At 38.0% G+C, this 24706-nt stretch overlaps 4 protein-coding genes and 1 pseudogene across 4 annotated transcripts; 3 read left to right on the top strand and 2 right to left on the bottom strand.

Annotated features, from left to right (window-relative positions):
• Positions 1-683: 683 nt before the first annotated feature.
• On the top strand, positions 684-2811 carry LOC110753516 (cytochrome P450 94C1 pseudogene; annotated as a pseudogene).
• A 4360-nt stretch (positions 2812-7171) lies between these two features.
• On the top strand, positions 7172-10801 carry LOC148293304 (uncharacterized). Its single transcript, XM_088244667.1, has 6 exons — positions 7172-8209; positions 8289-8450; positions 8535-9322; positions 9466-9559; positions 9639-9734; positions 9817-10801. The coding sequence occupies exons 1-6, from the start codon at positions 7367-7369 to the stop codon at positions 10117-10119; spliced, it is 2286 nt and encodes a 761-aa protein (XP_088100793.1). The 5' UTR covers positions 7172-7366; the 3' UTR covers positions 10120-10801.
• LOC148293305 (protein FAR1-RELATED SEQUENCE 5-like) lies at positions 10649-11725 on the bottom strand. The gene is made up of 2 exons (XM_088244668.1): positions 10887-11725; positions 10649-10796 (listed from the first exon to the last, which is right to left on the bottom strand). Exons 1-2 carry the CDS (start codon positions 11723-11725, stop codon positions 10649-10651), a joined length of 987 nt encoding a protein of 328 aa, XP_088100794.1.
• A 155-nt stretch (positions 11726-11880) lies between these two features.
• LOC148293306 (protein FAR1-RELATED SEQUENCE 5-like) lies at positions 11881-12901 on the bottom strand. The gene is made up of 2 exons (XM_088244669.1): positions 12056-12901; positions 11881-11964 (listed from the first exon to the last, which is right to left on the bottom strand). Exons 1-2 carry the CDS (start codon positions 12899-12901, stop codon positions 11881-11883), a joined length of 930 nt encoding a protein of 309 aa, XP_088100795.1.
• Positions 12902-14630: 1729 nt separating this feature from the next.
• Positions 14631-24367, top strand: LOC110753518 (Transducin/WD40 repeat-like superfamily protein). Its single transcript, XM_021954428.2, has 16 exons — positions 14631-14986; positions 15097-15567; positions 15692-15818; positions 15954-15994; positions 16140-16233; positions 18288-19207; positions 20076-20210; positions 20371-20443; positions 20772-20811; positions 20943-21015; positions 21233-21298; positions 21430-21507; positions 21589-21755; positions 22483-22529; positions 23056-23275; positions 23361-24367. Exons 2-16 carry the CDS (start codon positions 15122-15124, stop codon positions 24074-24076), a joined length of 3243 nt encoding a protein of 1080 aa, XP_021810120.1. The 5' UTR covers positions 14631-14986; positions 15097-15121; the 3' UTR covers positions 24077-24367.
• The last annotated feature ends 339 nt before the right edge of the window (positions 24368-24706 follow it).

Raw genomic sequence — 24706 nt, forward strand, 5'->3', positions numbered from 1 at the left:
GTGTCCCCACACCCAAAGGGTGGGATTAATCCCCGCTTGGGGTTCGGCTTGCCCCTGGCCACAAAGTGCTTCCAACGGATTTCGAACCCCTGCCATTGAGGCACTGGATAGCTTGCCAGCTGGAGGTGGCAGTTTGCCATTGAACCACACCACACCTTGTGGTTTCTCCCTCGCCCTTTTTGGTTGTCAGCTCCACCCATCTTTTCTCCCCGTCACCCTTTACCCTTCTACCTTGCTAATACCTTGGTCTAGTTTCAGTATAAATTTATAGGGAAACTGATTGACTCGTATCGGGTATAAATCTACAATACACAGTACATACATTGTCTGTATTTTTTTAATATTACAAAATATATAAAAAATTCTAGGAAAATATCGAGACTGTAACAACAGAGTTATAGTTGCACCAATACCAAACACTAGTCCTTTCTCCATAACTTAGCTGGTGCTGCTGTTGTTTTTTGACCAGCTAGGGGTGCAAATAAATATCCACCCAACTTCCAAGAGAGACTAAACATAAGATCCCAGACCACTTCGTACAGATAAGAATAAACCCATGTGAGCGAACGCCTACATTTTTCATTAAGTTTGTATGGCAGATGCCTCTAGGCGCACGGGTTCTTCATGTTCTTGTTTTATCTCACTTTCCACATTATTCAATAATTTATGTTTGCAAGTGGAAACATATAAAAACAGAGAAAACCACTGACCTAAAAATTAATCACTGTACCAACCGATAAAAATTTAAACAAAAAAAACAAAAAACTCGTACAATCGCATATATAATAATACAAATATATATACACGACCCTGCAACATGCTCTCATGATCTCTCTTCTCTTCCACCTCCTTCTTATCTTTATCAATCTCCAATGGAGCTTGAACAAGTTTTGCAATTCCTTTGCTTTCTTGTATTGTTTTTTATCAGCTTTTTCATGCTCAGATCAAAGCTTTGGTACTGCAATTGTGAAATTTGCCACGCCTATGTCACCTCATGCTGGTCTCTAAAATTCGACAACCTTTGTGATTGGTATGCGCATCTTCTTAGAGACTCTCCGACCAAAACCATCCACATACATGTTCTGAGAAACACCATCACTGCCAACCCTGACAACGTCGAATACATGCTCAAAACTCGGTTCGAAAACTACCCGAAAGGCAAGCCCTTCTCTACCATCCTCGGTGACTTTCTTGGCCAGGGAATATTCAACGTGGATGGCCACTCGTGGAGGTTTCAGAGAAAGATGGCCAGCCTCGAGCTCGACAGGCACTCCGTTCGATCTTTCGCGTTTGAGATTGTCAGCCATGAGATCGAACACCGTCTCATCCCTCTTCTTTCATCGTTTAGTTCTTCAGATGATGGTGGTGGAAGCGTCCTCGATTTGCAAGACGTGTTTAAGAGATTCTCGTTCGACAGCATATGCAAATTCTCTTTCGGGTTGGATCCTATGTGCCTAGAGTTGTCGCTGCCGTTGTCCAAATTCTCCGTTGCCTTCGACATGGCCTCGCAGCTGTCCGCAAAGAGAGCCATGACGGCGTCTCCCTTGATTTGGAAGATCAAGAGAATATTTAATTTGGGGAGCGAGAAGCAATTAAAAGAATCTATTAACATGATCGACCTCTTGGCCAAAGAGGTCATTGCTAGAAAGCGCGAAACGGGGTTTTCAACACAAAAAGATCTCTTGTCACGTTTCATGAGAAGTGTGGAAGACGAAACGTATCTGAGGGACATTGTAATAAGCTTTCTATTGGCAGGGCGTGACACTGTTGCGTCTGCTTTGACAAGTTTCTTTTGGCTTATGGGCACCCACCCGACCGTTGCGTCAGCAGTTCGGGTTGAGGCCGATAGGGTTCTTGGACCCAACCAGGGCCTCAAGAACTTTGAGCAAATGCACGAGCTTCATTATTTACAAGCAGCAATTTATGAGAGCATGAGGCTCTTCCCTCCTGTACAGTTCGACTCAAAGTTTTGCGCACAAGATGATGTTTTGCCTGATGGCACGTTTGTGAGGAAAGGGACTAGGGTTACTTACCATCCATACGCAATGGGTCGGATCCAGGATATTTGGGGATCCGACTGCATGGAATTCAAGCCCGAGAGATGGTTGAAGGACAGTGTTTTCTTCACAGAAGACCCGTTTAAGTACCCGGTTTTCCAACCGGGGCTTAGGGTTTGTTTGGGGAAAGAGATGGCTCTCATGGAGATGAAAACCGTGGCGCTTTCATTGCTCAGACGGTTCAGTATTCATCCTGTGGCACATGAATTAGGTCGTGTACCACGGTTCTCTCCAGGGCTCACCGCGACCTTCAGCGGTGGCCTTCCGGTGTTGGTAAGAGAAAGGAAAACACAGCCATCGTGCTCATGAGTCACATCTGCTAGGCTACATACCGTATGCAAATTTTTGGTGCATATGTGTAAGTATGGTCTACCAAGGAGATAGTGTGACACAGAGGAAAACGACATGGCCTAAGCTACCTCAGCTGAAATTAAATGTGCACCATATGTAACAAGATTGTCTGGTTGGCGTCGGTACCAAAATTATATATTTTTGTATACACAAAATGATGGCACATGTGTGTGGTGTCCTTTTTCGACCCACTGTGCAAGTGGATATATTATTGTTGGTGGAGAATTAGCTCGGGCTGATCATCTCTTAGATCTATTTGTTTAATTACACACAAAGCTCTAGAATTTGTGTACTTTTTTTTGGATGTAAGGATGTGTGGAACAAACAAGTACAATTATGTATCTAAGATTCACTTATATTTTTTGTATTGACTAAATTATTAGTGGCGTGCTACTTAATTTTTGCTTGACGCTCATAGATTAATCTTCAAGCACGTGGGGTTTCTTGATTTATAATGAGCAACCTTTTTATTATATGAGAATAATGAGCAACCTTTACTAATCAAATGAAAGGGATTTTTTTTTAAAAAAAGCTCAAAAAACGGTTGGTACCACATTCTCTACAAAACCCCAAAAAATAAAATAAAAACTATTTGTGCCACACTAGTTTCACATTATAGCAAGATTCATGGAAAATTTATTGGTGTAGACTAAACTCATATGTTTATGAGAGACTAATGTATATCGTTTACATAATCAGTAAGTGTGGTACATTGTAATTCTATTTTCCATTGAGGTATCACACATAAGATGGCACACTAATGTTTCTAATTAAGATTCTACCTTTTAAGAGTATATTAGTGTACCGCCTTATGTAGACGATGTGTTCATTGAAAAACTGTAATAAACATTGATGTGATAAAAGTTCATCATACCTAACACAAAAGATAATTCACTAACTTTTGATAATGTGATTCTTCTAACATTCAGTTAATTACAAGACCTATCATTTGTACGAGGATAAGACCTATCATTGTACGATGATGAGTCAGAAAAAGAAAAAGAAAAAGAAAAAATTCGTAAAGATGGAAAAGCTATATTCATTTATTAAAAAAATTTTAAAAAAACAAGGAGTTACCAATCCAGTTGCCTATTGGATAGTCATAGTAGACCATAGCCAAGTTTATTATGTGGATGGAGGAGGAGCCTACTTAGCCTACTCCTCTTCCTATGATCATGATGCGCCCTCCTCCTCCTCTTTTTGATTGATGGAAGCGATTCATTAAAAACAGAAAACAAAACAAAACAAAGAAACAAACAAAAATCTAGTTTAAAGTAAAAAGAGGTACGAAGTTCTTGTCATCACAACGTCTTCCCGTGTGTGTGACGTGGCTCCCACGACAGCATGTCTTAGATTTCTACCACGAGGGCTTTAGTTTTCTGTCTTTCTCAAGCAACAGCTAGCTATAGGATCCAACCAGCCAGCAATATTGGCATCTTTAATTACCTCTCCTTTTGTACGTAATCAATTTTGATAGACTATCATTGGGCTTGGTTCATTTTTACTGCCTTAGCGGAAGAAGGTAAACTACTTGGTTAGCTCGACGACCAAATTGTGTAGAATTACTCGCTTAATTATCTTGACCTATAGCTATTTTCCCTTGTTTTTGTGCTCTCGTTACATCAATATCGTACTATCGCTTTGCATTAAAGAAAAACTTAAAAAGTTCTGCCAAAATAGTAAAAATGCAGCGTCGGTTGTCATCGAAATATGAAATACCTAGCTAGTACCCAGCTCTAGGATCTTTGATATAATTGTCAGTGCGATTTGATATATTGGATGCAGAGGTTTTAGTTGTGGTTCGATCTTAGGATATTTGACCAAACCATAAAAATGTGTAATCCAATCCATGTTATCCAACCCACGAGTGTTATTTTGTAATTTATAACTAGATTGGTTAATATATAACTGAGAGGATCTAACATGATATTTTATTTATTTATTTTAGCAGATCTAACATGAAATTAGTGACCAGATTTTATAGCTCTAGGATATGACCCCATTGTTTTATGTTGCCTCTTCGGCCGGCAATAAAGAAGTTGATTTGTCATGACAAAGCTCCACTTATGATCACGAAATCATGTATTTAAAGTTCTTAATAATTAGAAAATGAATATATATTTATCCCTTTGTTTTTGGTGGGATCTCTCAAATCATCTTTATAGAGGAACAGAACATAGGCTTTTGAATCAACTTGAATTTTATGTCCCATGTTTGATAATGTTGATAAAATACCTATGAAATATCATTTTATTTCATTTCTCATGTTTGGTGCATGCATGAATTGAAAACAAACTTTGTTTAATTTTACAATTATACCCCTAAATAGAAATATGCAATAAAAATTTAGTGCTAGTTTGATAACTATTTCAATTTTATTTTTTTGTTTTCACTTTTTATGCTAGAGTATAGAGGAGTGGCTGTGAGGATGAGATATAGAGAGATGATTAGAGGGAATGATGGGAGGGAGGAGTAACAGAAGTTAAAACAAAAACTTGAAAGTGAAAACAATTTCAAATAGATTTCAGTTTTTATTTTTTATTTTCACATTTGTTACTCATTCCTCCCATCCCCTCTCTCATTTTCCCTCTCAATCTCCCATCTTCACCCTCATTCTCATTTTCATTCCCCTTTTTCCCCCTATATTCTAGCACAAAAAATGAAAACTAACAGCTAAAGTTGAAATATTTGTCTTGATATTTTTAGGGTCCGTTTGATAACCATCTCAGTTTTCAGATTTTCATTTTTAGTTTTCAATTTCTAGTTTTCATTTTTCATTTTTTTAAAATTAAAAATTGAAAACTTGTTTGGTAACTCATTTCAGTTTTCAAAAAAAGTGAAAAGAGAAAACTAAACAAAAATTGTTTGGTAACTGATTTCAGTTTTCAATTTTCAATTTTTGTCAAATTGTGAATTTCAGATCATAGAATGAAAGTGGATGTTACAGAGAGTTTGTAATATTTTTTTGGTGAATTTTTTGGAATTAGGATGATTTTTTGGTGAATTTTGGATTTGGAGGTTTCGAGACTTGGATTGGGTCTGTTACCGAACGCATCCAAGTCGGTGACATGGGCCTAAATAGAAACATGGGCCTAAAACTAATAGAAGCTAAACTAACTATGCCAGCGGCTCAGGTGGGAACATCTTTTTGCGAACCTCTATTTGGGGCTCTATCTCAGCCATTGAAGTGATCTCAACGGTTGGATAGAAAAAACAAGCTCACAGTAGAATCGGGTGCAATGTGGTTTCTCTTTTGCCGCGCGCGCCTTTTTTTTTTTTATAATTCCTTGCACCATTTAATTAATTTATGAATTATCAGTGCAAACCCCAAAATCTGCAAACCCCAAAATCTGACAACAAATACCCAAAAGTCATAACTTCACCCAAAAACCAGATTAAAGAAAAAAGAGGTTTTCATTTGTGGAAAATATCAACTTCTCACCCATTTCTGAACTTCTCATCTCAAGACCCATTTCTAAACTTCTTCATGATCGAGTGTTGCATCTGATATCAAAACCCTTTCCAGTCGCGCATTCCTTCCCTCCTTCTCCGTAATCGAGTGTTGCCTAAGAATCATCAACGGTATGTGCAAAATCTGCATTTCTGAACTTCTCCCAAATCGAGTTTTGATATTTTAAAGAAGCATCAGCCAGTTCTGTTGGTATGTGTTGATCATATTTTGATTATTATGGATATGGGTAGCCGATTCTGTATCCAAATGTGTTGATTGTATGCGAGTAGTATGTATATGGGTATGATTTTTGTATCTTGCAAATAGGTGAGTAGTACGGTACGGATATGGGTATCAGTTTTGTATCTTGCGAATAGCTGAGTATGGATTTGGGTATCATTTATGTATCTTTCCAATAACTGAGTAGTATAGATATGGGCATCATATTCTGAATTTGAATGTGTATCATTTTTCTATTTTGATAATAGGTAAGAAATATAAATTTGGGTATCCGATTTTGTATCTGAAGGTGTTGATAAAAGTGCAAATAGTATGGATGTGGGTATCATTTTTGTGTGTTTCTAATACGTGACTAGTATGGATTTGGATACCAGATTCTGTATGGATATGGGTAGCCGATTCTGTATCCAAATGTGTTGATAGTATGCGAGTAGTATGTATATGGGCATGATTTTTGTATCTTGCCAATAAGTGAGTAGCATGGATATGGGTATCAGTTTTGTATCTTGCGAATAGCTGAGTATGGATTTGGGTATCATTTATGTATCTTGCCAATAACTGAGTAGTATAGATTTGGGTAAGTTTTTCTATCTTGATAATAGGTAAGAAATATAAATTTGGGTATCCGATTTTGTATCTGAAGGTGTTGATAAAAGTGCAAATAGTATGGATATGGGTATCATTTTTGTGTGTTTCTAATACGTGACTAGTATGGATTTGGATACCAGATTCTGTATGGATATGGGTAGCCGATTCTGTATCCAAATGTGTTGATAGTATGCGAGTAGTATGTATATGGGCATGATTTTTGTATCTTGCCAATAACTGAGTAGCACGGATATGGGTATCAGTTTTGTATCTTGCGAATAGCTGAGTATGGATTTGGGTATCATTTATGTATCTTGCCAATAACTGAGTAGTACAGATTTGGGTATCATATTCTAAATTTGAATGTGTATCATTTTTCTATCTTGATAATAGGTAAGAAATATAAATTTGGGTATCCGATTTTGTATCTGAAGGTGTTGATAAAAGTGCAAATAGTATGGATATGGGTATCATTTTTGTGTGTTTCTAATACGTGACTAGTATGGATTTGGATACCAGATTCTGTATCTCAATGTTTATATATTAGATATTTAATATTTATGTCTACTTTTACACCAGATGCTAGAGCTTTGTTTTTCTCATTTGAATAGGGGATCTGAGATAGTGAGTAGTATAGATATGACTTTCAGATTTTGTATCTGAACGTGTTGAACTTTGTATGTTAACTTGGGTACATGTTGTATGTTGCAGGTATAAAATGGAATATGGGTTCGAACTTTGTTGTCCGGAATCAGAGGTGTATTCAGCGAGGGTAAATAATTTGTGTGTGCCGAGTACTGTACTTTCTAATTTTATGTTGCAGTTCAATGAAGAACACAGGAGAAGATTTAGAGGGTCATGCTTTGGGCACTTGATGGACGTAGATAAAATTCAATTTAGTGGTCAACTCGTGCATGGTCTGGCCCTTCGCCGCGTCGCTGGACTCGGTGTCAAGGACATGCACGGGCTTAGTTATGCAATAGGGTCCAAAGTGGTGCAGTTCACTGCAAAAGACTTCTGTCTAATTAGTGGGTTGAAATTTGGAGTAGAGCCTTCCATACCTAGTGCAGATGGTGGTGTGCATCAGCTGCTTAATCGTCATTTCACCAACAAGAATCACATAACCTTACACGACATAGAAAAAGCATTCTTAAACTCCAAAAGGGGAAGTGAAGACTGCTTCAAATTGGGAATGCTTTACTTTGTAGAGTTTGTGATATTGGGGAAAGCCCCCATTGTTAGGATCAATGAAGACTATGTACACTTAGTACATAATATGGAGGAATTCAACAACTTTCCATGGGGTTCTATATCATTTGAGTACCTACAGGATTCTTTGTTGTTTGCTCCTGGGAAAAAAGACATTGATGAGAAGGATCATGAGAAAGGAAAAGGACAGAGCAAGGGAAAAGAGGAGGTGAAAAGGGCCGTGAAAAAAAGGAAGAAAAAGGTGGAGAACGAGAAGCGTATAAGAATTAACAGACCAGCGTGGAGTATAAAGGGATTGAGTTTTGCTTTCCAGGTATTGTTTAGTTAATAATTTATGTTTTGTAAAGTTATGTTCATAAATAAGTATTGACTCAGGAAATGATTTGGTGTAGGTTTGGGCTTATGAAGTAATTCCTGAATTGGAAATGGCTCCCCTGAGATATTGTAAGCGGAAGGATGAAGCTGAATTAATGCCTCGGATTTGCTGGTGGGAATCTACAGATAAAACCCCCGAGTTTAGAAAGCTGAACGCGTACATTTTTCAGAGCAAAGAGGTATTCACCAAATAATATCTTTATTTGATGAGTGATGTTGTTATGTGTATTGTACATAACATGTTAACTATGTTTTTGTGACAGCCTCTTTCGTTGCGCCTGCTGCGACCAAGTCTACGAGAGATGCAGCAAAATTACTGGAGTTGGGGATCAGATTTTCCTGAAGGTGATGCACCTAATATTGGTCCTCAATTAAGTAAGGACCTTGCTGAAGTAAACCATGTTGTGCAGCAGTTGAGGGATGAGATTGCATTATTGCATCACGAGAAAAGTGAGCAGTGGGAGAAATTTGTACATTTCAAGGACTCTACTGCTCATGGAATGGAAGTCATGAGGTTAGAGTTGGTTGCATTGAGAAAAATTATAGGCGATGGAGGTGGCAATGTGGTTCTGCCATCTTTTGTAAAGGTGACCCCAATGGAAAAAGATGATTCTATAGGTGGAAATAAGGGTCACGGTCATCAGCCTGAAAATGTTGTTGTAAATGATAAGGGAGAGCTGGAATACATACCCCCTGAGATAAACTGGGATGACCATGCATTGGTTTGTCGGACCCTAGTTACATTTCTTCAAAACCCTTGTCGAAAGAGGAAAATCTCAATTGAAGATGATGAAGCAGATGAAGATAAGAATGATGTTGATGATGGTGTAACTGTTGTCCAAAAGAAGAAGGTTCGAGGACGAGGTACGACTGTTCAGCCTGCCATGAAGAGGCCAAGGTCTGTGCTAAGAGAAACTCCATGGCAAGGGCAGGAGTTTCCCAATATTGAGGATGACACAGTTGGTTTTACTTTTGACCCCCTGAGGCCAATTCCTCATGATTCCCTTCTAAAGATGGCGAAATTCTTGTGGGAATGGGGCCAAGAAAAGGAGTAAGTTATCCCGGTTTTAGCCTTTAATGAATTTCAAAGATTGTATTATGACAACTTATTGACCTGTTGGTGAGTCCGATTGCCTTTTCTCCTATCGAACTTGGCGAATCTGATTTGATTGCAATATTTGTTGACAATTGCAGTTCGCATGTGAGATTATGTGGAGAAGAAGGTGTAGACGCTTCACATGACTTCTTTGTTCGCCTTCTGAGCATGAATGGATGGTTGGATGACACAGTAAGTATAGAGATCTCCATTACTCCACCATAATGGTTCATTTATTAGGTTAATATTGAAAACAACACTTTTGGTGTAGAACATTGACATGGGATTGTATCTGGTACGAGAGCGGCAGAAGAGGTATCCAAATTTAGTGGGTTCGGACTGGACGATAGTCGATACTCTGTTTCAGGTATAACTCTTTCATAATTAAGCATGATGACTTGGTTCAATTGGTATCTAAATTGATGCATAACTGATATGGTGCTATGTAGAAGTATGCTGCAATAGATTTGAAGCATATGCGGCTTTATGGGGGAAAGGACGACAGGCCCCATAGTAGAGCTCTAGTGAAAATGGTTAACGGCGAGCTGCATAAGTGGAGTAAACCTTGGATGTCTGTTAAGAAGGTTTTTCTGCCTTACAATTGTGTAAGGCAGAAGCACTGGGTGACACTCGCTTTAGATTTAACCACTTGTGAAATATTTGTGTACGATTCCAAATTAGATTTGTGTACGATTCATCATATCAACAACTGGAGTTTACTGAAGCATTATGGCTTGGCTTCCACATGTTGAGAAAAATGGCTCAATTAAAAGATACAAAAATAAAGACCAGCGACCGGTCGCAGGTTATGGGCGACCGGTCGGTTTCCGGCAGATTGCAAAGTCTGAATTGGTTTTTGACTCTGTGCCAAAGCGACCGGTCGCAAGGTATCCGCGACCGGTCGTAAGGTATCCGCAAGGTGTCACTAAGGTATCCGCGACCGGTCGCAAGGTATCCGCGACCGGTCGCCCAGAACTTGCTGTTTCAGTTTCCTACGCGTTTTCAAGTCTTCCTTTGTGTGCTATCAGTTTCCTACATAAATTTATATGTCGAGTTAATCTTTAGTATCATTATCGCTGATTGTCAACAAAGAAAAAAAAACCTTCAAGATTATGCGAGTAGTACGAAATACAAGAGTGTTTCAAACGCTTGACGCACATTGAAAACCAAAGCAAACAGGTACCAATAAGTACCAGTAGGTACTCAAACTCTGTCAGTGCATATAAGTATCACAAGGTACTCATAAAGGTATCTTTAGACGCAATAAGACTCACTAGATACTCAAACTTCGGGTCCATGCATTAAATCAAACTCCTGCATAAATGCCTCTGCCATAGAAAGCTGAGTACTTTCATTGTTCTGCGTCCTTTGAGTGGGCTGCATATTCTCAGTAACTGGAGCACCAATGTCTGCTTCAGGAGATGAAGACCTGCAACCAGTGCACAACAAAAATTCATACATAATGACAAATTGTTAAAAGAAAATATCTTCAACTAAAATAGACGATATCTTTGCTTACGGGATCCCAAGTCTTGGACATCTCCTTCTATCATGATCACTCTTCCTGCACCCAGTGCACCGACGTTTATGTCGTCCCGCAGCCTTCTCACGTTGTCCTTTAACTCTTTTCGGACGACCTTTTGATTTTACTCGGTTTGGATCTTTTATTCTCACTTGGACAGAACTAGTTTCCCCCTCGTTATTGGCTTCTTCAAGAGGAGCTCTTGATGACACTAAGCTAATAAGCTTCCCACGAATGTCGTTAAACGTTTTTTGCAGCAACTCAGAACCTTTATCATACAACAACGCCGAATCAATCAAATCGGCTGCAACTTTGCACAATGTTGATCTCTTAACCAAAATACAACCATCAACGTTATCTTTAACTTCTTTGCCATCCTTATCGAAAACTACACCAGCCTTCGCACTTTTCATCCATCTTTTTAATATATACTTCTCTGGCAAATACGCAACCTGTTTCATTCTTAAAAATGATATGATGTGTCGGCACGGAATACCACGAAATTCGAATCCACGACAGCTGCAAAAAGCTTGATCAATATCTTTTTCATGCACAATCTCATTTGTCCTTGTAACCCCCGGCTGTACCCTCTCAATAACTTTGTATGTACAAAGAGTGTCATCTTCCTTTATAACTTCAAAGAAGCATAAAAGGCTTTCGAAGTCCTCACGCTCAAAGATGTCAAGAATTCCCCTTGTGTAAATGCCTCCCATTTGAAGCTGCATTGGTGTGAGAAATGGAGTTGGAGGTTTTTCGTTCTGATCAACATGATCAGCCAATAATTCCTTGTGCCTCTGTGAAGCAAGAGCTCTTTCAAAACGTACTATAAATTCCATCAACGTGTTGTTCTTGTTAATATATTGTTTGAAAAACGAATGACAGCTTTCGGCCCGTTGACTACTTGACATCCCAGCCGAAAACACATGTTTTACATATGACGGAACCCAATTCTCCCGCAAGGCATGAATTGAGGTCAGCCACGTATGCTCTTTCAGCCCATTGTTTGTGATAACTTCTTCCCATTTCGCATCAAATTCTTCTTTGGTGTCCATATCCCATATGCAATTGCACAGCTCTAAAAAACATTCTCCTATGCCGGTTTTCTCGGTCAACTTATTCATTATATGCCATATGCAATATCTGTGGAATGTTGTAGGGAGACTTACTGCAATTGCCTTTGCAATGGCTGCATCTTGATCAGTAATGATCATTTTCGGTGCCCCACATGGCATGGCTTTCTTAAATTCCTCAAACAACCAAATAAATGCTTCTGTGCTTTCACTGGTTAAGAAAGCACAACCAAACAATATTGTCTGACGATGATTATTAACACCTATTAAAGGCGCAAACACCATGCCATAACGGTTGGTGTTGAAAGTCGTATCAAATACCACCACATCTCCGAAACTCCCATAAGCTCGTCTTGACCTTGCATCTGCCCAAAATACATTACCCATTCGTCCTTCTGAATCTACCTCTATCTTGAAATAGAATGATGCATTTTTTTCTTGTTCACGCAAAAAATGCTCATTAAGAAGATCTGCGTCATGACCAGTCACCTTTGCTCGCATGTCTCTTTGGTAATTATAGACATCTTTCCTTAAAAACCCAATATTTTCCATTCCGCCTGCTTGCACCTCAAGAATGCTTAATTGTTGATGTACCGGGATATTAACTTTTGAAAGATATGCATTATATACCTTTGCAGACTCAGTAACTTTACGGTGGCATCTCAACAAATGGACTTGGTCGTATGTTGTCATTTCATGGTTGTGTTCCTCCTTGAAGGCTACAACAATGTACTTGTTCTTCAAAGATGGCAACAAAACAGCAAGTTTAGCCAAGCAACCAGTTCGAACCCATCCTCGTCTTCTTTTCTTACCCGTAATATTGGTTGTCCCTTGTTTACAACATACAAATTCTTTCCTTATTATCTCCCCCGTCACACTTGACGTTTTGGTTGTAGAACAACGAACACCAAATCCTGCTTTTAGTGCATACAGATTATACATCTTCAATGCATCCTCAAGGGAATCAAATTCAAGTCCTAGTTTTGGTTTGAACTCCACACTAACTTCCGGTGTCACCTGTGCTTCAGACTCCATTTCACAATTCTTGCAATTTAACCCTGAAAATCATATTACCATCATAATAATATTGCCACATACATTCAAAGAGCTTTCAAATATCACAATACTATATGCAAAATATAAACATAGAAATATCAAATTTTCAACAAATGTCAAATATACTATCGAAACTTTAGTACTAATGGGGTCTGAAACGAAATATTCTATGAATCATTAGTGAATACACATGCTTTATCTAAGAATACTTTTGGAGTCTCTAGTGACACCTTAAACAACCCACATCCAAACTAGCGTAAATTATGCCCAGATACTTGGTCAAATATTTTCCTCTAGTATGCTATAATTAACAAATATTGGATATCAGTTACCTCGTAAGTGATTTTGATCTTCAAATTTTCAACAAATATCAAATACACTATCAAATGTTAGTAAATAATGAAGTCTGAAACGAAAAATTTCAACTATTAGTGAATACAAGTGCTACACCTAAGATTCATTTTGGAGTCTCTAGTGAAACCTTAAACAACCTAATTCAAAATAGCGTAAATTATGCCCATATATTTGGTCAAAACATTTCCTCCAGGATACCAAAATTAACAAATACAAGATATCAATTACCTCATAAGTGATTTTGATCTTCAAATTTTCCACAAATATCAACTAGACTATGCAACATTAGTAAATCGTGGAGTCTGAAACAAAATAATCTATGAACCTATTACTGAATATAAATGCTACACCCAGGAGGCCTTTTGAAGTCTCTACTGAAACTTTAAACAACCTACATCCAAACTAGCGTAAATTATGCTCATATATTTGGTCAAAACATTTTCTCAAGTATAAATAGAGGCTTACCTCGTAATTGATTTTGAGCTTTTAAATTTCAACAAATATGATATTGTCGTCGATTTGAAGCAATAACCCCAAACAAATTCGATCTTCGTCTTCTCAACTATTCGAACTCAACGCTAGTTTCCAGTTTGCTCCAACACTTTCAAACGACGACTCCAGTTTCCGATTTGCTCCAACACTTTCTCCTCCAAGTCAATGCTAGTTTCGACTGTGCTCAACGATTCTATCAAGGTGTTACGCGCACCAGTTTTTTTGGTACCAGATGGGTCCTCAAGTCTTCACAAGTGCACAGAACACAATCATCAAACCAGAAAAATGAAAACACAAAATGAATTACAGTGCATGTGCTCATCAGGATAATACCTTGCTTTGTATTATTTGAATCACCAAACCAGAAAACTGAACAGCTCTCTTTCCTCAAACAAAATAGCAAATCAGAAAACAGAAGAAAACCATGTTCTTTGAGACACAGAGAGAGAGAGAGAGAGACACAAATGGAGACAAAGAAACAGAACTTTTTTTGGAGGGAGATATTGTGGTCTTCAAGAGTGTGGCGTGTGTTTTGGAGGGAGGAAGCCACGTTCCAGTGGTACGGTTTTACCCACTTTCAGTTACACTTGCTTCTTATCATCCGTTAGATTTGATCCAACGGTGTTCTGATTTAGAGGTTCGCAAAATGACGTTCCCACCAGAGAATAGCCCAACTAACTATTTACCCGGCCCGAAAATAAGGACCCTTTATATTTTATGAATTTCAAGAGGTATTTATTGATGTTACACTAAATTTTCTTTCTTTTTTCTTTTTTTTTTGGTCTGAAAGCAAATATTATTTTTACGGCTAAATTAGAACTTACTTAGACGACGCAAAGGAAGGCAGAGGCGATTGAAGCAACGAGAGTCCAATCCAACGGGGATGGTGGCAACAGGTGGTGATGGAATCAAATTCGAAATTGATGATTGATGCCCAACCCTCAGAACTTGCCGACAACACTAGAAAACCACCATAGAGTTGATGACTATTCTTTCTAGCCATCGGGATTGTTCACTGCCGTCGGATTGTGTGAGGTAAGTAGCGGCTGTTTGGGGTTGGGTGCTGTGGAGACGACGGTGATTTCTGAGAGGCAACCCACAGCAACCGCTTTGCCAGTTCTTTAGGTGATTTTATTGGGTTTTTTTTTTCACAGTTTATTCTGTACCGTTAGATCAAATAATTCAAATCTCGCCGTCCAAAAGTTGATTTATCCATACATTTTGATGTTTATTAGAATTTTCGGAGAGGAGGAGAGAGGTATGAATAAGGCAGTGGAAGAGGGAGTGGAACCTCCACTCAAGGCATTTTTGGATGGAAAACGCGGGAAAAAAACGAAGGCGAAGAGAAAAAGCAAAGCAACAACATCAAAGGATCATAACACAGAGCTAGAGCCAGTTCAAGCTGCCCCAGAGCCAGTTCAAATTGAGCCAGAGCCAATTCAGATTGAGCCAGAGCCAATTCAGATTGAGCCAGAGCCAGTTCAAATTGAGCCAGAGCCAGTTCGGATTGAGCCAGAGCCAGTTCAGAATGACGAAGAGAGCTCAAGGGATGGTCCTAGGGTTAGTGTTTCGATGTTCGATGACTCGGTGGAGAATCACTTCAGAGTCATGGACACCATTGCCAAGCTCTGTGGCGAGGCTGAGGAGGATCATCGAATCGAAGACAGTGAGATTCAAAGCTTATCGTCCCCGATCACTTTCTTAAGGTAAACAAAATAAATGTGTCTTTTTTCGTTGTATTTTGTTGTTTAATTTCTTACTGGCATTGTTGGTTTTATGTATCTCATTGTAATTGTGAACTTCAGAAACTTATGAATGCGTTTGTTGAAGGGAATGGGCAGATTTTAAATATGAACCTAGAGATGTTCGATTTGCTTGTGGAGGTGGAAGCCCTGATGGGAAAGATGTTGTCACTGGGATAACCTTGCGTCAGTATTCTTCTGCGACAGTTCCCAAGGTTATATCTATAATCTGAATTTCTGGTTCGGTTTACATGTCGTAGTTTTACAGAAAATGAACTGTTCTAATGGCTGTCATATGACAAGCATCATTGGTATTTGATCTTAATTAGTTGGTTTTCATATTGATGCAGAAGGAGGCACTTTCTGGGGACACATCATCTCCAGAGTTGAGGTACTTTAATTGGCATTAGCAATAAGGCATTTGTACTGATTTATGTATTCTTGAACTCGATGAAAGCCTTGTATATTGGATTTCCACCTACCACCTAAAGAAGCTTTGATATGTGTCGTCAAATGTTCATTATATGTTTTTGCAGCCAAGACTTTGTGATGTATGTTGGAGGGCCTGTTTGGGCATTGGATTGGTGTCCTAGAGTCCATCAAAGTCCTGACTATCATCCAAAATGTGAGGTACATGATTTTCTTTAACACAGATGTTTTTTTTTAATCATGCGTCCTGCACACGACGTAAAATTTTCTTATATTATTTATTGCGATTGTACTTATCATTCTGTCTCACATATGATTGATTTATTGTTTCACTTTTTTTTTTTTCGTTTTTTTTTCTATCTTCTTACATAGTCACATCTCAAGCACATTCATTTAGTATAACCGTATGCACTATAATTACTCCCTAGGCGCTACGTTTCCACACTATAAGTACTTAAGTTTAAATTTCAATTTTTTGGCATACATATTGCCAAAGAAGAAAAGCATACATATTTCTAAAGAAATGAAAACGAATTACAACTTAAGAATGTAATAAAATTCATCAATTTAGAAGTCAAAACAATCGTATGATCAAATTTAAGTAGTATCTCTTCCTATATAAAGCTAACTATAAGTCTACAATCTCCTTGGCTGTAGTGTACTTCAATCTTGCTGCATCTGTCATTTTGTTTTATGCACAACAGAGCATTAAGAAAGAGAAAATACCCCAGATGAATCTTCTCTCAAGTACCTGCAAATAAATAAAACATACAAAACAATATAATACTGACTTCGAAGAAGAGTGAGCCAAGAAAATTTGTACATGAATGAACCCACGAACAGTCGTTGACAAATTACATACCAAATGGGCTTTGTACAATTTTTTACTGTTTTTTTTTTCTCTTCAGATGGAAGCCTTACAAACAAAACATGAAACTATTAATCTGCATAAACAGGGAAATAAGTTAAAACAGACAAAAATAAAAGGCTTAAATATCAAAATGATCCTTGTGTTTTATCCTATCGGCCAATTTAGTCCTCGTGTTATCAATTTGCCCAATTTAATCCTTGTGTTTGTATCCATTAGCCAATGTGATCCTTCCATCCAAATTCCGTTAAATTGAAAAAAACAATTCAAATCAATTAAAAAAATTGTAATGATTACATATATTCATATTCAAATAATAAAGAACTTAAATAAACCCTAACCTCTCCTCTTCCAACGTTTTTGAGTACTGTAGCAAAAAAGAAAAAAAAAAAGAAAAAAAAAGAAGAAGTTCTTTAGTTTATTGAATGCCTACTATTTTCTTGCTCTTCTGCCTTGGATTTTTTCTTACTCCCACCATCATCTCTCTCCTCTCAAATTCATTGACTGCCAAAAAACACTTAGGACACCCTCAAGTGATCCCTATCGCTCAATGACTACATCAACATTATCTTCTTCCTTCTCAACCAATCACCATGCCCACCACAAGAAGACCACTTCCGGGATCCACCAGCTCACTCTAGTGTCTATTGTCGACTTGGATTGACCAATGCCTAGACGAAGCAAGTGCAAGTGGTGTTGGGACAATCGAGTTCGAAGGTGGTCTAGGTGCGAACGACGACTACGGAATTTGCACTGTACGTGGTGTTGATGTGAATGTCCTAGATTTTTGCTGCAGAGAGAGTGGTTGCGGTTTAGGTGGAGTTGGGGTGGAGTGGTGGTAGTGAGGGTGGCTCTGGATTTGGGAGAAGGTTGTAGTCTGAGCGTGAAATAGGGGAGAATAATTTTTTAAAATTTTTAATTAATAGATTTAACAAAATTTGAACGGAAGGACCACATTGACTAATGGAAACAAACACAAGGATCAAATTAGCCAAATTGATAACACGGGGACTAAATTGGCCGATAGGGTAAAACACAAGGACCATTTTGACATTTAAGCCAAAATAAAACACAGAGAGTATGTCATCAATTCTAGTTTTGCGAAACAGACTGAGGGATATATCGTGAGGACTTACTGCTTCGAGGAGCCAAGACAACTAAGTGAGTCCTTAACTTATCATTGAATTTCTCGATTATTTCCCTTGGGAAAAAAAAAAAAAACACATCCATAAGGGTGATTATACAGAGGAAATGTGATGTGATAACTTTTGCTTGTTTACGACGTTCTGTTGGTGACATTTGTATTATTGATGATTAGGTGTCATCCATATTAGAGTCATTGAAGTCTACTATTTTATGACAAAGTTATCATCATCCTACTTTTCAGTTTGTTGCTATTGCTGCTCATCCTCCTGGATCTTCTTATCACAAATTAGGCCAGCCACTAACTGGAAGAGGTGCGATTCAGATATGGTGTCTTCTAAATGTTGGTGTAAATGAGGAAAACAGTCATCCCATAGGGGAAAAGCCAAAGCGGGAGCCTAAAAAAAGTGGAACCAGAGAAGAAAATCCAACAGAACCAAAGAGACCGATAGGAAGACCTAGAAAGAAGCCATTAGAAGAAAAATCAACTGAACCAAAAAGGCCTAGAGGAAGACCTAGAAAGAATCCAATTGAAGAATCTGTTGACAAAGATGCCACAGAAGAAAAATCAACTCGACCAAAGAGGCCTAGAGGAAGACCTTTAAAGAAACCAATAGAAGAATCTGTTGACAACTTGGATGGGAGCAGCAATTTTGTTGAGGCTCTTTCCATTCAATATCCAGAGGGATCACCGGAGTTGCATTCAACGGGTTGTGTTCCTGCAAATACCCAAGAGCATGATAAAAAACGAAAAAATTACAAACATGCAGCATCTGAATGTAATCCAACTCTGAAATCATATGCTCGGAGGAGAAAGTTGAATGATATGGAAAGCGCAGGGAGTAATAACAATTATATGTGTCCACCATTGTTGAATCAAAATGAAGAGAACGGACCACTTGTTTCAGATTATCATATACAGCAGAGTTCTGGACAGGATCCTCAAACAAGTAATAATGTTCAAGATAATGATTACCCTAAAATTAGCTCAACCAAGTGTTCAGTTCCGGAGGATGTAGCATTGCCAAGAATTGTATTATGCCTAGCTCACCATGGAAAGGTTGCATGGGATGTGAAATGGCGTCCTCCTAGTGAACATGATTCCAAGTGCAAGCATCGAATGGGCTATCTTGCTGTGTTGTCAGGAAATGGATCTCTGGAAGTGTAAGACGTCTACTCGTTTAGACTTTATGTTCTTTTTGTTTTTTGGACTTTAGACCCCTTTACAGATTCTTTCTTTAGACCTCTTGATCTATATATCTGTCAGATCTGTTCTCAAATGACTTTGCAATTTCTTTCTTTTCAGTCAAGACTCGAGAGAATATTTGAGTGTGCATTGCAATGGGTAACATAGTGTAGAATGCTCCAAACAATATTATAGCCATGAATGTTGATTTTTTCAATACTCAATGTGATATCGACAGATTAATGAAACCCTATAGGAGCACATGCCCCTGACTTTTCGTTTTTGTTTTTTGTTTTTCTTGTCTCCAAATGTGTGGTGGCTTGTGGTTTCTTTGGTAACTGTATTAAGTGATTAGAGATTTAAGGGGTTTGGTAAGCATTTGGGGCAGTGACCAAGAGTTTCGTATTTCTTTCAGAGTCAAAGTCTAAAAGCGTGACCCAAAACTCAGCGCTGCCTTTATGTAACATATTTAATAGTATGGGTTATATTGTGGAAAGTACTTAAAGATATTGGGACTGGGATTTATTTATTTTTAAAAATAAATGAACTGAGATTTTTGAATAGCTGCAGAGGGAGCAATTGGCATGCAGGGATATAGTAAGGCTGGAGTGCTATCATATAATGAACATTAGTTCATTGGAAAAAAACTTAGTATTTAAGTTAGAAGTAGAGATGTGCTGAAAATATGAAGCAAAGCATGATACACAACTAATAGTATGAAATGCAGTTGATATTTAGCTAGTTTGTGGTAACTTCACACTAGATAAATGGTGTAAGCATGTTACATTGACAGTTGTTTTTGTTCTGCAATCTCATGACACTTATCCTTGCCTTTTTAAACTGCAGGTGGGATGTTCCTCTTCCTCATGCAGTTGAAGTTATTTATTCTTCTTCTTCTTGTCGTGAGGGCACAGATCCTCGCTTTATAAAATTAGCACCAGTTTTCAGATGCCCAATGTTGAAGTGTGGCAGTGAAAAGAGGTACTCTGATAGTTTCTACTTTTAGGCAATAATTTGGAGATTTTTCCGTAGGCACAAAATCATTCATGGAGATTTTTCATTTGGTACCAAGATGTCTCTTTTGACCATGTTATGCAAATTTATATGATTCATTGGTAATTTAAGATCCTTTCTTGAACAGTATCCCTCTTACTGTGGAATGGTCAGCTTCGCCAGCTCATGATTACTTACTTGCCGGATGTCATGATGGAACTGTAATTTTCCTGCACTTCGTTCTTTAATTTTATTTTAATATATTTTCCTTGAAGACTTTATCATGCTTTTGTGCAGTTTCAAATAAGAATTCATGTTAACTTCATAGAGGGTTTCCATAGGACAAATACTCAATGGTCAACACTTTGTGTTTCTTCTGCAATCTGATAGAAGGATACATACTAAGCACTTCATGTATTCATTCTGCTATCTGCTAGTTTTTCTCAGCTTCATCCCACTGAGCGTTCAGTTGAAATGATCCTCCTTTGGTGGCTTGTTATTTTGTGTTTTGTTGTATCATAACTGAAGAATTTTTTTTCCATATTTCAGGTTGCTTTATGGAAGTTTTCAGCAAGTAATGCATCTCAAGGTAAGGGTAACATAGAATGTAAAAGATGTAGATATGGTTTACATCTGTCCTGGACTTCTGACATAAAATTGATAAATAAGTAAAGTTAGTAAACTAAGGTTTGCTTCAATTATCTACTTGTTGTTCTGCAGATACAAGGCCTTTACTTTGCTTCAGTGCAGATACAAATCCTATTAGGTCACTTGCTTGGGCCCCGGTTGACAGGTTAGCTATGTCGGAGATCAATTTTATATCTTACTTTCTATGTCACTTTACAGTCTGCTTTTTAAGTTTGGAGATGGTGGGGGTGTTAATGGTTGTCTTGTCACTAAATTATGATATTTAGGCTTAGAGATTTCTATTTCAGACTCTTTCATATTTTTATTTTACTAAATGTTATTTTTCTCATTCACTGAGATATGTTAAATGCAATGGTTTGCAGCTATTCAGAGGGCGCAAATGTTATAGCTACAGCTGGACATGGAGGCCTAAAATTTTGGGACCTGCGGTAAGTACAATGCCTATTTTTTGCTAACACTCTTGTGTACATGCAGCTCCTTTACTGTTAGCTAAAAATGCTTGTGGTTTTTCAGTGGAAATTGCATTTCATACTAAGAACTATAACTCTTGCTTTTGCAGTGATCCATTCCGTCCCTTGTGGGACCTTGATCATTTACCAAAGTTCATATATAGTCTAGATTGGCTTCCAGATCCAAGGTACTCATAATCTCTCTGTGGAACATAAATATAGCTGTCTGGTTGGTGAAATTTTAGTGAAGTGTTGTGTTTTTCTTGTAGGTGTGTTATTTTATCCTTTGATGATGGAACAATGAAAGTTATCAGCTTGGTGAAGGCTGCATCTGATGACCCGGTAACAGGAATGGCTGGAACAAAACAACCGGGCCTGCATAATCTTAGTTGTTTGCCTTTTGCTATCTGGAGTGTTCATGTATCACGACTAACAGGTCTTCCTTGTGCTTATCTATCTATGTGCAGTAGTATTTCGGCTAATTACAAATATGTGCATGTTAATACCATTATAGCCTAATGGCAAATGGCATTACCATCTCCGACCTGGTGCTAAGTTTAGTGCTATAAGAGTCAACTATAAGAGTAAAACAATACATAGTAGACCTAGATTTTCCATACTCCAAACACAAGTTGTCAAAGGAAAAAAAAATAAAAATCTGGATATGTTATATGGATCCCTCATGTTTAATAGTCTCCTTGACTGCTTTATTTACATAAGCATACTGTACATGATGATTTGATAGAAATAAAGAAGTAGTGTCTGGTTCTTTTCCTTGTTTGTTATTCTTCATGTGATTGGAACTGCATAAGGATTGGCCTTTAACTTCTTAATTTTCTTTGGAATAGTGCTACTGAATATTCAGAAATTCCTCTTTCTCGTTGGTGCTTTAGTCTCCTGTCTGACTAGAATATTAAATCATTGACCTTAAATTTTAAAGAACGCTGCGTGCTACTCATATATCTGTAATGGTTGCATGGTACTTTTTATTGGAGGAAGTTTGTGGGGGATATATTCTCCTTGATTGACCTTTATAGTGGTGGGATTTTATGATTGATCCACTTTGGAATACAGTTCTGTGCAAAGTTGATCAACCTGTGTAACTCTTGAGACCAGCATTTTGTAATAACCATTAATGGATCATTTCACTTTCAAAACTTTAGGTATGGCTGCATATTGTGGTGCAGACGGAACTGTTCTCCGCTTCCAGGTGAGTTTTAGCTTTTAACTTGCCATTGATATCAGACTTACTCCTTATCTTTGTTGTAGAATCATTTTTCATTCCTGGAGGGAAAATCTTAAGTTCTAGATACGTGCATGACTTCTATGAGTCTAAACTTTACGGGGCACATCAAATAACTTTTGCTTTCAAAGGATCTACTTTGTTAAAGAGTTTAGATTATTGTAGGTTTTTTCACTGATAGGTTTACTTATGTTTGGTCATGGAGAGTGGGGGCATTTTCGGGATATACTTACCAAACTTGTCCTTTAGATGGTCAAACGTTTTCTTTATATCTTACTAGCGAGTCGCACTAATGATGAATCCAGCAGGTGCTTGCTTGTCCTCCAGCTGTGCAGTCAAGTTTTTTGTTCTCAAAAATTCATGCTTTGTGCCTGATGCTTGGACCTTTTTATTTTCATTGCTAAGGCTGATGCTAGGATTTCTAGGATTTCTAAATTGATACAAAAACTCCATGTTATATACTCAATTGTTATTTATTTATTTTTACAATCAGCTTACGTCCAAATCTGTGGAGAAAGATCCTAGACGACACCGGGCCCCACATTTTCTGTGTGTGTCACTGACAATGGAGGAATCTGCTGTAACCATCAATACTACAGTATCAAACACCCCTTTCCCATTGAAGGTCGTTCGTAATAACCCTGAGTCAAACAAGGTGAAAAGTGCAAATGATAAGATGGCAAAAGATAGTGCATCTGAAGATCAAACTTTAGGTAACCCCAGACATTTTCTTTAAGCACCCTATGTTCATTTCTTATCTTTATTTTAGAACGTTCATCAAACTGTCTCTTGTTGCAGCTCTTTGTTATGGTGTTGATCCGGATATCCAATCGGAATATGGGGAAAAAGTGGCATCGCTCAAAAGAAAAAAAACACAGAAATCTGGGTCTAGTGAGACAATGCCAGAGGATGACCTAGCATTGATATGCGTAGATGAAGAGCCGACTAGTACCCAGGAACAAGAAATTGGGGAAAAAGTGGCTTCTGTCAGAAGCAGAAAAACACAGAAGTCTAGGTTTAGTAAGAAAAAACCAGATGACCTAGCATTGGTATCCATAGATGAAGAGCCGACTAATACTCAGGATGAGGAAACTGGGGTGGCTTCTCTCAAAAGTAAGAAGACACAAAAATCTAGGTCTAGCAAGAAAAATCCAAATGATGGCCGAGGATTGGTATGCATAGGTGAAGAAGAGCCAACTAATACTCTGGAGGAAGAAATTGGGGTGGCTTCTCCGGAAAGCAAAAAGAAACAGAAACCTAGGTCTAGTAAGAAAAAGCCAAATGATCACCAGGATTTGGCATGCATAGATGAAGAGCCGATTAATACTCAGGAAGAAGAAGCCGGGAAAGAGCTTGAAATCTTTCCTAACAAAATAGTAGCAATGCATAGAGTGAGGTGGAACATGAACAAAGGTAGTGAGAGATGGTTGTGCTATGGAGGGGCAGCCGGACTTGTTCGTTGTCAAGAGATTGTTTTGTCTGACACTGAAAAAGCATGGGCAATGAAGAGATGAGAAGCCAAGTTTCTTGTACATTCTTGTTCTTTTAAGCCCCTATTTATGTTCAATTGGGCAGGTTGACAACGAAGAGATGAGATTCAAAGGCGGCCAATTTAACGAAAAAGCATTATGGGACATCTGAGCATTATCCTAGAGTTTCCAGCCGAATGATGGTTGTAACTTGTTAAAAAATAAAGGAAATAATAGTTCTCTCTTGTATCACCAGATTTAACGAAATAGCAAAAGAGATTATGAAAGTAACTTATGGAAGAAAGAAAAAATGTAACCAATTGTTTAGAGCTGTTAGTTTGTCTCTTGGGACAAGTACCTTTTTTCCGTATGTGCTTTGAGGACCAAGAACATATATGGCTGGAAGAAGTATAGATAAGTTGTCAGTTGAGCAAATGAAGTGCTTAAAGGAGTACATTCCATAAATCACATGATCAGTATTAATCGTAGTTAGGAGGGTGGTTGTGTTAACGCATTTTCGTTAATTATTTTCGTAAGCGGCATTAAAGGGAAAATAAAAGTTGTTAGCATAACCTTCTGTTCAACTCAAAACCTTGAAAATTGTCACACTTCAAGGACGCGACAGTAATTTGTGAACGAGTCGCCAGTTTAATATGAGTGTTGCATTCACGTTTC

Source organism: Prunus avium, chromosome 7 (genome assembly GCF_965620075.1).
Source record: "Prunus avium chromosome 7, drPruAviu1.hap1.1, whole genome shotgun sequence".
Classification (NCBI taxonomy): Eukaryota; Viridiplantae; Streptophyta; class Magnoliopsida; order Rosales; family Rosaceae; genus Prunus; species Prunus avium.